This window comes from Centroberyx gerrardi, chromosome 19 (assembly GCF_048128805.1).
Source record: "Centroberyx gerrardi isolate f3 chromosome 19, fCenGer3.hap1.cur.20231027, whole genome shotgun sequence".
NCBI lineage: Eukaryota > Metazoa > Chordata > Actinopteri > Beryciformes > Berycidae > Centroberyx > Centroberyx gerrardi.
The window spans coordinates 20,321,114-20,333,255 of NC_136015.1; the positions used below are offsets into that span (position 1 = coordinate 20,321,114).

General features: G+C 42.0%; 1 protein-coding gene across 2 annotated transcripts; it reads left to right on the top strand.

Moving 5' to 3' along the window:
* Positions 1 to 1,535: 1,535 nt before the first annotated feature.
* LOC139908326 (lamin-A-like) lies at positions 1,536 to 12,079 on the top strand. 2 transcript variants are annotated; one of them, XM_071894975.2, is made up of 13 exons: positions 1,536 to 1,674; positions 2,388 to 2,747; positions 4,147 to 4,303; positions 5,033 to 5,158; positions 5,320 to 5,490; positions 6,449 to 6,574; positions 7,498 to 7,718; positions 8,657 to 8,930; positions 9,360 to 9,467; positions 9,560 to 9,679; positions 9,960 to 10,016; positions 10,453 to 10,647; positions 11,441 to 12,079. In XM_071894975.2, exons 2-13 carry the CDS (start codon positions 2,404 to 2,406, stop codon positions 11,474 to 11,476), a joined length of 1,935 nt encoding a protein of 644 aa, XP_071751076.1. In that variant the 5' UTR covers positions 1,536 to 1,674; positions 2,388 to 2,403; the 3' UTR covers positions 11,477 to 12,079. The 2 variants fall into 2 exon arrangements, with proteins under 2 accessions (XP_071751076.1, XP_071751077.1); XM_071894976.2 differs by having other exon boundaries at positions 1,551 to 1,674; positions 2,392 to 2,747.
* The last annotated feature ends 63 nt before the right edge of the window (positions 12,080 to 12,142 follow it).

Genomic DNA, 12,142 nt, shown 5'->3' on the forward strand with positions numbered 1-12,142 from the left:
ATTGATACGCATGGATTGTTTGTCTATTATTGATTGAAGCTGTGTTACTGGTGTTTTCGGCCAGTCTTACCCAGGTGTATTTATTTACCAGTCACATCGTCAGCCTCAAACAGCGCTTTTTTCAAGTCTTTTGCCCAGGTGACCACAGAGATCCAATACGGGTTTTCCCACAAACCACATGACAAAAATTGCCTCTGCCGTGCCATAAACCAACGCATACCACACGCACTCCGCATTAATCCATTGTATTTTATGACCATGTTGGTTTGCCAACACTAATAGCGCCTCAAACTCGCATTAAAATGCCTTGAAGTAAATTTTATTTAATTACAAATCGAGTTGGAGAACAGTTTGAGAACATGTTGCCATTCTGCAGCTGAAACCTTTCCATGATATCCTGCCATTAGGAGGTGATGTTGAGTCTCCTTGTATCACAATGCTGATGCCTTCAGCAGGATTTGTATCAGACAACCCAACCATTACTGAGATCAAAAAAGGGTTTCTTTGTAAATAGTTGATTCAATTCACAAAATACGTTTTTTTTTTATTAACCTCCGAGTTCCCTTGCATTGCATTGTGGCAAAAGTGTGATTTTCCATGACAGGCTGAGTCACACAGCCCTCTCACACACTCTGCTGAACAGTTTTTGTGATGACAACTGACTAAAACAGCTTTGTCACTCCTCAATTACACACTGAACAACCATATTTATGTTTAGAACAGAATAGAATAGAATAGAATGTCCAGAATCCAGAAAACATCCAGAATACAACACATTATTTACATCGAAACATAATGCACATTACACTTAGATTAAGTCATATTTATGTTTTGATTTACACTGTAAAGTCATTGTGGCATACAGAACAGAAACTAGAATAGAATGGAATAGAATAGAATGTCTTTTGCCCCATCCAGAATACAAAACAGACATCAGTGCACAGCACATTATACGCATCAAAACATAATGCACATTACATTTAGCCTACGTCATTTTTGTTTTGATTTTCACTGTAAATCCATTATGGAATACGGAAACAGAAACTAGAATAGAATGGAATCTAACTAGAAACTACAGAAACTAGAGTAAAATAGAATACAAATCAATCACCAGTGAACATTATACACATCAAAACACAATACATATGAAACTACACATAAAACATTTACATAATTACATCATCTTAACTTACTGGAGAAGTGTGAGCAGTGTGGTTTGGGCAAATGAGTCCAATTCAACTTTCAGGCAATAGATTTACTTACAATTTACATATTCTTTCTATGGTATCATGTGGGATTTCTTTGGGGATTTCTTGGGTATACTACCAGTCATTCTTTGAGACTGCACACTCATTACAGAGGGCCAGGGATGAGGAGAGAGAGAGAGAGAGAGAGAGAGAGAGAGAGAGAGAGAGAGAGAGAGAGAGAGAGAGACTGACTACCACCTACCAGTGCCAAACTTGAGGCCAACCTCTCTCTCCTCTCCTTCTCCTCCCATCTCATTCTTTCCTATATGGGCACTCAGATGGATTTGCAGGCAGTACAGTAACAGACTGAACACTGTCGGAGGAGTGAGAGGAACACAAAGATCACAGGACAACTGAAAAATATCAGAAAGATCTTCTAATATCCTCTGAGCATCGTCTTTTTCTACTTCAGACCTTCTTTAAAAAGGTAAATATCTCTGTCCATGTGGCATCTGATGTAAAGGGACATTGCTCTCATTTTGGGTGGAGTTGATAACCCCTCCCATGTCTTTCCATTGTTAATGCCTTTTGTATTTCTTATGTCATTCCAATCAAGGCAGTTGAGAGAACGTTTACAAATTGTCAGATGCTGTTTATAAATATCACGTCACACCGATGAATCATGCCTGAAAGAGTATCTCGTTATTGAACTGTGCTGTATGCTGTATCGCTTCTGTTTCTGAAAATCATGCATCATTTTACAGAGAAATATATTTTCTATTCTCCTGTAAGCTTGCTGTTATCACTTTGTCATAACCATATGAGAGTGCATAACTTATAGATATACATATATATATATATATAATGTACACTTTCTCTCAAAAACAAAAGAATACTTTTAAGGGGAAAGTTAGAAAAGTTTTTCATCATTGTTTTCTGGATTCTTTTTGGATTATGGCAGTGTTATGAAATGTGGTCTACTATCTATTTTATGTCCTTATTGTCTTTTTGCACTATATGTGAAGTCCTATTATTACTGTACTGAGTATACACTGCATTACTATGTAAGTTGTCAGAATGTCTGTGCACCAACACCAGCAAGACAAGATCCTGTACATTTATTGTGCTTGGAAAACAAATTGATTATGATTCTGAGTCTCATGACAGAACATTTATAATAATGTTTATGTTTCTACAAAGATAGCCCATAGGTGCCATGGCGACACCCAGTCAGAAGAACACTCCCCGGGGTGCAGGCACCCCACTGTCCCCCAACCGCATCACCAGGCTGCAGGAGAAGGAGGACCTGTGCAACCTCAACGACCGCCTGGCCGTCTACATCGACAAGGTGCGCTCTCTGGAGGCCGAGAACGCCGGCCTGCGCCTGCGCATCACCGAGTCCGAGACGGAGATCAGCCGCGAGCTGACGGGTCTGAAGGCCGCCTACGAGGCCGAGCTGGCCGACGCCCGCCAGACCCTGGACTCCGTCGCCAAGGAGCGCGCCCGGCTGCAGCTGGAGCTGGGCAAGGTGCGAGAGGACTACAAGGAGCTTAAAGCCAGGTAGACCGCAGCGCACCACTCCAGTCCGGATTTAGATGTGTCTAGTATAGGTTTGTGACGGGTGCAGAGCGCTGCTAGTTGCGAGAGGAAGGGGGCGGGGCTAAATAAGAAGGGGCTCTTCAGACAGGCAAGGTGATATAGTACTAAATGACATGGATTGAGGTGGCGGGGGGGCCCGGTGTCACATCATGTTAGAGCCCCCAGAATTCCTACTAGCACCCCTGTGTGTGTGTCTGTGTGTGTGTGTGGGATGCGGTTTCTTCAGAATTAGACTCAAAGTTTCCGTGCCTCCTTGGAAAGCATTGACCATCTGACTGTAATTCAGACCGGCTTTCAAGAGCCACGATTATTTCTTCTGCAGTTGTTATGCGAGAGCGCGTTACAGAGCAAAGTGGAGTCCGTCCCCCAGAACATAAAAAGTTTTGGTCAAAAATAAAAAATGAATTGGCCTGATGTGCCCTTTCTAACCAAAATGAAAAGACACCAATGATCCACATATTTTCTGGTGATCATGTGAGGGAAGTGCTGCCTGCAAGCCTCTGAAATCTCCCTTTTTTTTCAACCTTATCTTCCACCAAATCTTATTCAACTAAACCCGAGCATAATATGGTTTCTCTGTTTATTATGCATGAATCAGAGGGTTTTTGATGCATCTAATCCATAGCAGCAGACAGTCTTATTCATTAGTCCTGCTTCTGCTGCTTGTGGAACTTCTGCTGACACTGTGCGCTCCGCTGCCCCGCCCGGGCCGCTCCCTTGCTAGCATGCCCTCCTCATTGCTCACTGCAGTTTGACATTCAACTTCCATCCCAAACTTCTTCCCCCTGCTGCCACATCCAGGGCCCGATGACTAACTCTTTCCCGTTTCTCTGTTTCTCCTCCTTCACCAAAGTAATCATTATGCGCACAATACGTGGCAGTGTTTAGAGGGTTGCGCTCTCGCTTTCATTATTTTTCCATAAATATTGAGATGGCGGCCGCTGTGTGTTTGGCAACGCCGGGCCGTTGCCATAGCAGCGGCTCAGCTAAACAGCAGCGGTTGTGGTTGTGGCTACCAGACACATGAGATTGGATGCAGATCGCTGTGGCCTATGACTCACACACAGACATGGAAACACCAAGGCCTTTCCCCTCTTTTTTCTTCATCCAGGCTACATCCTTGTCCAAAAATAACCCATATTTATTTCATCAGACCGTGTAAAGGAACCTGTAGTAATCTGATTTCCATTTGGTTCTAAATTGAAGATACACAGCAAAATATATGTGTTATTATTATGGAATGCATACCACATCCTTGTTCTATCCAAGTCTAAAATATCCCGCAATACTCTGCAACAACTTTATACAAATACATATCTTGACATGCCCAGTCACTCTGAGCCCCTGCCTCTCTCCCCAGGAACACAAAAAAGGAGTCAGATTTGGCGGCGGCCTTGCTGAGGCTCAAAGACCTGGAGGCCCTGCTGAACTCTAAGGACGCGTCTTTGACCACGGCCCTGGGAGAGAAGCGCACCCTCGAGGTGGAGAACAGGGACCTGAAGGCCCAGGTGTCCAAGGTAAAGTCGACCCGCGCTCCATTTAAAACTCAGTGGAAACACATCTGGACTCAATCCTCCTGCCGTCATCTTACAAAGATCACCAGCTTTCCAGTGTTGCTGTTTGAGTTCGGCTCTCCCTCATAATCCCCCGCTGTCTTTGTGATATCGTTGCTGTCCGGTGAAAACCTTGTATCTCCCAAATCTCAACTTTTCAGGAACTAAGAAAAGAGCTTTGTTTTTCCCTTTACCACTAGGCATTTTTGAGTTTATCCAATGGGGTTTTGAAATGGTTTCATAAGAACAAGGCCGGTAGAATTTTCTTAACCTATAGAGAGCCATGTAATCCCTCATATCATCACTGTCAGATGAAAACCTTGTATCTCCCACATCTCAACTTTTCAGGAGCTAAGAAAAAGAGCTTTGTTTTTACCTTTTCCGCCATGCATTTTTGAGTTTATCTAATGGGGTTTTGAGAGTTTTTCATAAGCCCAAGGGGTCGTATAATTTTCTCAACCCATAGAAGACTTTCAATTGAAGTTGAAACATGTAAATCACCAAAATTGAAATAATGAGGTTTCAACATGACAGCAACAATGTCTTTTCTAGTTTTTTAGTTTGTGAATTTGTATGTTGTGTGTATTCCTGTGTTTGTCTGTATAAGTGAATGTTCAACGATCTCCCTACTCACTACTGCATACTTTTGTGCATTGCTTCGTACTAATAGTCGGCTCCTGTTGCCTTTCCTAGCTGGAGAACGGTTTGGGCGATGCCAGGAAGCAGCTGCAGGACGAGATGCTGCGGAGGGTGGATGGAGAGAATCGCATCCAGACGCTCAAAGAGGAGCTGGACTTTCAGAAGAACCTCTACTCAGAGGTCAGACTCCTGGATTAAAGTTATTATCATCAATAACATGAAATGAAGTTCTGTTTTATTCATCTTTTTTTCTGATCACATCCCTATATTAAGCTGTTATGCTATAATCGAGGTAATTGTAGTTGTGAGTGATAATGAGTTCGTTGGTGATTGTCCAACAGGAGCTGCGGGAGACGAAGCGGCGCCACGAGTCTCGTATGGTTGAGCTGGATAACGGCCACCAGCAAGACTTTGAAAGCAAGCTGGCTGACGCTCTGATGGAGATGCGCACCCAGCATGAACTGCAGATTAAAATGTACAAGGACGAGATTGAGAAGACCTACAATTCCAAGGTAATCTATTAAATTGAACGTAGGTATATGGTAAAAAGCTGAACTTGAACAATTCAATTTATGTGACGAAAATGGTATGGTGGTGAAATATTTATCAACAAACCTTGCCTTTGCAGATCTTACTGAGCAAAAGGCCATGTGTCCCCATTGACCATTTGTTCTCTATGTGTACCAAGGGCTCTTCTGAAGTATAATAGAGCAATTTCTATTTAAGCCAGGTACCAGATGTGGCCTAAATACAATTTGTAAATAATTAACAGAATGTGTTTAAACCTGCATAGAGTAGCAGATCGGTGGGGATTACCACATCAGGAAAAATCAGAAAGTGTCATGTCAGTTGTCAATCACATATATTAAATTGACTGTGATTTTCTAACATTTCTGGCATTAATTGTATTTTTCTATGTGGCAAACTGCACTGATGTGGCACCTGTATCAGCTAGAACAAACCATGAAGAGTATTTGCAAATACTACATGAGCCAGGTCTGCAGGGGACATGGCCAGCCATCCCAGCTAGGACTCCAGCAATTTAATTTAATTTGATTTTATGAAAATGCATGACAAACAAGCAATACATGCATGTTTGACTCCAGAGGATAACACAAGAAAGTGTTACTTTAAACACTTATTTCCACTGTGGTCCTCAATGGAAGACAAAATAACAATAAATTGACATTCAACACAAAACAGTATGAAAACACAATCAAAAGATCATCAACATGTATATCATACATGGCACTAGCACTAGTTTTCCTAATACTGCCATGTCTCAATTTGTTCCAAACTAATATTCCCACTTCCTTTTTAAACAGCTTTGGTTGGACAGTTTATGATTTGCAGAGGGAGGCAGTTCCACAAACTGACACTAATAAAGCAAAATGAGCTTGGAGCTGAAGAGGCAGGTTAGAGTGGAGGTTTCATGCGCCTCACGCCCTGCTGTCTGTTTGTGTCTGTCAGCTGGAGAACGCCCGTCAGTCGGCGGACCGCAGCAGCCACCTGGTCGGAGCCGCACATGAGGAGCTGCAGCAGACACGGATCCGCCTGGAGTCTGCATCCTCTCAGCTCAGCCAGCTGCAGAAACAGGTATTTCAAACAATATTAGATGGTTATATATGGTTCACATTCAGGTTCTGCTCATAGCTGAAGCCATTTGGTAGATGCTTTTAGCCAAAATGCCTCACATGAGGGTTTAGAGGAAAAGAGATGTAGGCTACAGTATGTGACATTTTTCTAATATTACAGCAGAGCAAAATCAAAACTTCACATGATTGCATTTGCTTTTTTATTCAAAACATAACATAGGAACCAATCATATTTTTACAGAGGTTAAGATTCAGAAAATATATATTCTATTAAAAGCTGTTAAGTGCAGTTATGCCCTTTTTGCTCCAGAGTTTTCACTTGAGTCTTTTGATTGCCTTTATTTTCATTTTGTTTATGATAACAAATGTGCTTTTCTGACCAACAGCTAGAGTAGCTGATGTTAGGTGATGTTAAGTAGTTAGATCCAAACAGTGAAGTCCATTTAATAATAACACTGGCACCCACTATTCTATAGTCAGTTCTTATATAGCCAACTCAACTCTGTTCTGGCTGTATAGTTATATATTTATAAATATTTATACTCCGTTTATACCATTCCAACCTATGAGTCCAGTTTTTTTCTTTTTTTTTTCCTTGTGGTGTTCAAACACTTCAAGCCCAGTGCAATATTCTCTGGATCTGTATATATTTCTGTTTTTTTTTTTTTTTTTTTCTAATACTGACTTCCTTAGTTTCCTATCTATTTCCTAAATTTCTATTTTCAACTATTTGTATACTACTTATACTTTTTTATGAGCTAGTTATATACTAATATACTACTACTTTTCATAAGTTTGTGTTGTGTTTAATGTGATCTACATGAGCAGCCCACCAGGTCTAATTTCTTGTATGTGCAAACTTGCCTGGCCAGTAAAATGGACTCTGAACCAACAGTAACTGTGTGATTCCTCTGTGTGACCCAGTTGGCGGCCCGCGAGGCAAAGATACGGGACCTGGAGGAGGCGTTGTCCCGCGAGCGGGACACCACCCGCCGCCTGCTGGGAGACAAAGACAGAGAGATGGCTGAGATGAGGCAGCGGATGCAGCAGCAGCTGGACGAGTACCAGGAGCTCCTGGATGTCAAGCTGGCTCTGGATATGGAGATATGTGCCTACAGGAAGCTGCTGGAGGGAGAGGAGCAGAGGTACATGGCCTAGTGGTTAGAGAGCGTCCCGTAATCTAAAGGTCACAGGTTTGATCCCTGCAGCAGTCAGTGTGCATCCGCTGAAAGCCATTTGTCCTGTTGAGGTGTCTTTGTACGAGGTGCTAAACCCCTACTGCTCTCTCATTGTAAGCTGCTCTGGATAGTCAATTAAAGTAATAATCCGTGACATTTTCATATGAATAAATGTCTGTTTTGCTACTCTCTGTTGCCAATTTAAATAACACAATAGTGATTCAACCTGTACCCAGGTCATGAAAGCTTTTACATTTGCTCCTCTAAACACCCGGTGTCTGGTAGGTGTTTTCCCAACCCGAAGTGATGTTTTCTACATTTCTGGCAGCAGCAACAGCAGTGTAAGGAGTAAATAGAAGAAGAACTGGGTAGTTAGCATGAGCAGTGACAGCCACCATGGCAACAGACAAAGAGAAGAGCGCCACCTACAGAAACTCAAACTGCATCAACAGAAAATCCAAGGAGAAAGATGTTACACTGTTTGATTGACAGGTGCAGTGCAGAAACACCACAGCAATGAACGCTTAGCAACAAAGATGGAGACAAAATTTAAAAAAACGAAACTCTCACAGATTATCAGTTAAAATGCCTAATATGTGCATAGATTAGAACAAACTCTGGTTCAAAATGAGTCATGGGCCTGTTTCTGCTGGCATGTTGGGTCCCAATGAGTTTAAGAGGTTTAGGAAAGAGGTACACAGTACTAACATTACATCTGGTCATACCTGATAGACACACAGGATCATAACCTTGTACACAGTTGGAGGAGGATGATAACAACAAATCTACATCTTGGATATTTCATTTATGGTTGTCCAGTTTCTGTGTCTGCCTCTCGCTCTCCCCCTCTCCTCAATAAATCAGCACCTTCTCCCTCTCACGGGTCATCATGTCTGTCCCTGCAGGCTGCGTCTGTCCCCCAGCCCGCCCCCCGGCAGAGTGACAGGAGGTCGTTCCTCTTCCTCAGCGATACATTCCCGTACGGTCCACTGCAGCGCTCAGAGTTCCTCCGCCAAGAGGCGCCGCGCCAACGACACCGACAGCGAGGCGTCCAGCTTCGCAGGCGGCGCCGTGGCCCGGACACGCATCACCCAGCAGGCCTCGGCCAGCGGGCGCGTCACTGTGGACGAGGTGGACCAGGACGGGAAATACGTCAGGCTCAGCAACAAAGCAGATGAGGTGAGAGAAGGAATATGGTGGGAGGGAGATGTGTTTGAGACATCTGTTTTTTTTTTCTCCTTTATTTATTGAGGGTGTTGTGGCAGAACACTTGACATTAGATCTTTTGTCCATTTCTCATCCCTTTGATATTCTTTTGGATAAAGTGATCAGAGACCATGCCGTGTGCAGCTTACTCACATCACACTAAATGCTTTCTGGGTATTGACGTTCAGATTTTTCAAACAGTTTCCTCTTGTTGCTATTTGGAGCCACCAACAGGCAAAGTTGCCTAGTGCAGCTTTAAGGCCCCGTCATTAATACAGTAGCTGCTGAAGCTGCTGAATTACTCACTGACTTCTCCCTGCCCAGATTTTTCCAGCTATATTGTGGATTTTGCATCACAAAAGAGAACCCCTGACTTATCCAACCATCATATTGCTCCTACAGGACCAGAATCTGGGGAACTGGCAGGTGAAGCGGCAGGTGGGATCTGGTGCAGCCATTACCTTCAAGTTCCCTGCTAAATTCACCTTAAAGGCGGGCCAGAAGGTCACGGTAAGCAGCACCTGTAATCAGCAGTATTATTAAACCCACACAGTGATGAACACAGTTATAGATACTTCATCTGTTTTGCATGGCGGTCAAAGATCTGGGCCTCTGGTGCCGGTGGAAGCCACAACCCTCCCTCTGACCTGCTGTGGAAGAACCAGCCCTCCTGGGGCACCGGAGACGTTTTCCAGACCACACTGATCAGCGCCAGTGGAGAGGTATTTCATTTATCTATCAGCTGAAGAAACATATTCTTTTAAATAGATACATAGCATAACTGAAGCAACATATTCTTCTAAATAGATAACACAACATATGCTGGACACTTTTATCCTAAGTGCCTTATAGCACCATGAGGGCCACATTGCCAGTGTAATGGTCTTTGCATTGAGCTATAAAGGATCACAAATGAACAAAGAAACTCTAAATATAATCTTGGAATAGTACTCTAATGTTTTATCTTGTGATAAACTTCCTGACTGTTCTGTTTTCATGCAGGAAATGGCAATGAGGAAGGTCACTCGTACCCAGTTTGAAGAGGATGATGATGACATGGTAAGAGAAATAACATGACATGACATAACATGACATGACATGACATGACAATGAAATTTTATTTTCCTTGCACATTTTGAGAGGCCTTTGAGAGGCTTTTCCACTCTGACAATAATAATTATGGGGAATCGCTGAATACTTGGTCATGAAAATGGTCAAATTTTAAGATAAATTTGAAGAATATCGGCACAACATAGCAGCTATCAAACCCTACTTAGTATTATTTAGTAGTAGAGTGCATTCATATTTAGCATTAGTGACCTTAGTGACAATCAAACCCCTAACCCCAGCAGAGTTCAGCCCCATACTTGTTGCCACATTGAAAGATTTTCCTCAACAAATGCACTGATAGCAACTGCTGAATCTCTCTCTTTCTGTCTTTCTCTCTTCTCTCTCTCTCTTTCTCTCTCTCTCTCTCTCTCTCTTTTCTTTCCAGGTAGCCCACAGCACTTGCGGGGACAGTGAGTACAACCTGCGGAGCCGGACGGTGGTGTGCGGTTCCTGCGGCCTTCCTTCGGAAAAGTCCAGCAACTGCTCCGTGTCCTCGGCCTCCCGCTCCTTCCGCAGCGGCGGGCTCTCCGAGGGTTTGCTGCCTCACTCCTATGTGATCAGCACCAGCACGCCCCGCAAGGTGGGAGCCGCTGCACACATACAGCGGAAATATGACTAACTGAGGGCAGTGCATTCAGTTTTCATGACATAATTAGAAAGGAAGGAAAAAATTCAGCTAGTCTTTGAGGCTGATGTTTGAAAAAAGACTTTATTGGTACTTAAAATCTAATGTTTTGGCAGAAAGCCTTCATCAGGGTTGTATGATAAAGAGACATTGGCTCTTAAATACCTTTGCAAAATGGCCTCTCACTTATTTTTGGGAAGGCATTTAAGATCCATTGTCTCTTTGTCATGAAAATGTAACCCCTGATGAAGGTTTTCTGGTTTTTCTGGACCAGTGTTTTCCTCCAAGAGCTGAATTTGTTCTTCATTTCTACTTTTTTGTAGTTCATGCACCTTTGGCTGTAAGGAAACGTAGCAGTAGTGACAGCTTTGTTTTTCTAATGACATAATAAGATCAATAAATCAACTTTTCAATAATTTATACTACAAAATTGAAGAGTTTTATTTCCAAATGCTATATATCCATTTGGGCAAAGATTATTATCGTCAGTAGAAATTCATTATCCTTACTAAAATTACTAAAATACAGTGGATTTGTTTTATATTTGTTTTACTAGTTTGTGTTATGTTATCACTTTATCAACTTGGGAAAGTTATCTATTGTCCTTTAAAAAGTAAGCATTTTTTGGGTTAGGGTTAGGGTGTCTCATTTTTGAACAAAACTATTCCAATATTACACTGAAACAACAGTAAATATGATATTATGTTTTTGTTTATAGCCACTAACTTTGTTTCTCTTCCTCTCTCAGAGTGGAGTCAGAGTGGAGAGCTGCCCGATCATGTGAGGCCGAGGATCCATGCTGCAGCACTTAAACTCAATTACAATTCAATAATATTCATATACTTTTGAATTATTTTCAAGATAATGTATGCAATAAAAGGTTACACATTTTTTTATAATGTACATAGGCATGCTTATGAGATATTTTCTTAAATTTAAATGGTGATTGAGACCTTTGAATCAGTCAGACCATTGAATTGTTTGTTGGTGAAAGATGACTTTATTTACCAGCCACTTTGACTCTGACAGCTACATTGTTTTTTTTTTTTTTCTATATATATCCACAGCTACTGTGGCTGGTAGATAAAAAAAATACTTTCTTGCCATAGTTATATCAGTTTTATCAGGTTTATTTCATTATCCTCCATTTATTAGCAGCAGCATTTCCCTTTTTCTCTCCACATCACTATATCAACTGACTCAGCAGGGTTGGGGCCAGTTCACTTTCAGTTCACTCAGTTTGAAAAGTGCATTTAAATTGAAAGTAGACTGAAAGCAAATCACATTTAAAATACGATCCACTCTCTCGGTTAAAGGTAAATTGGCCCCAACCTTGCTACAGAACTGAAGTAGCCTTGAATTGTATATTTTTGCTGATATCAATAAAGTTGACTCATGTTTTCAGAAATCTGCCTCCTTTGTCTTATGCAGTAGGCTACTAATGTTTTGA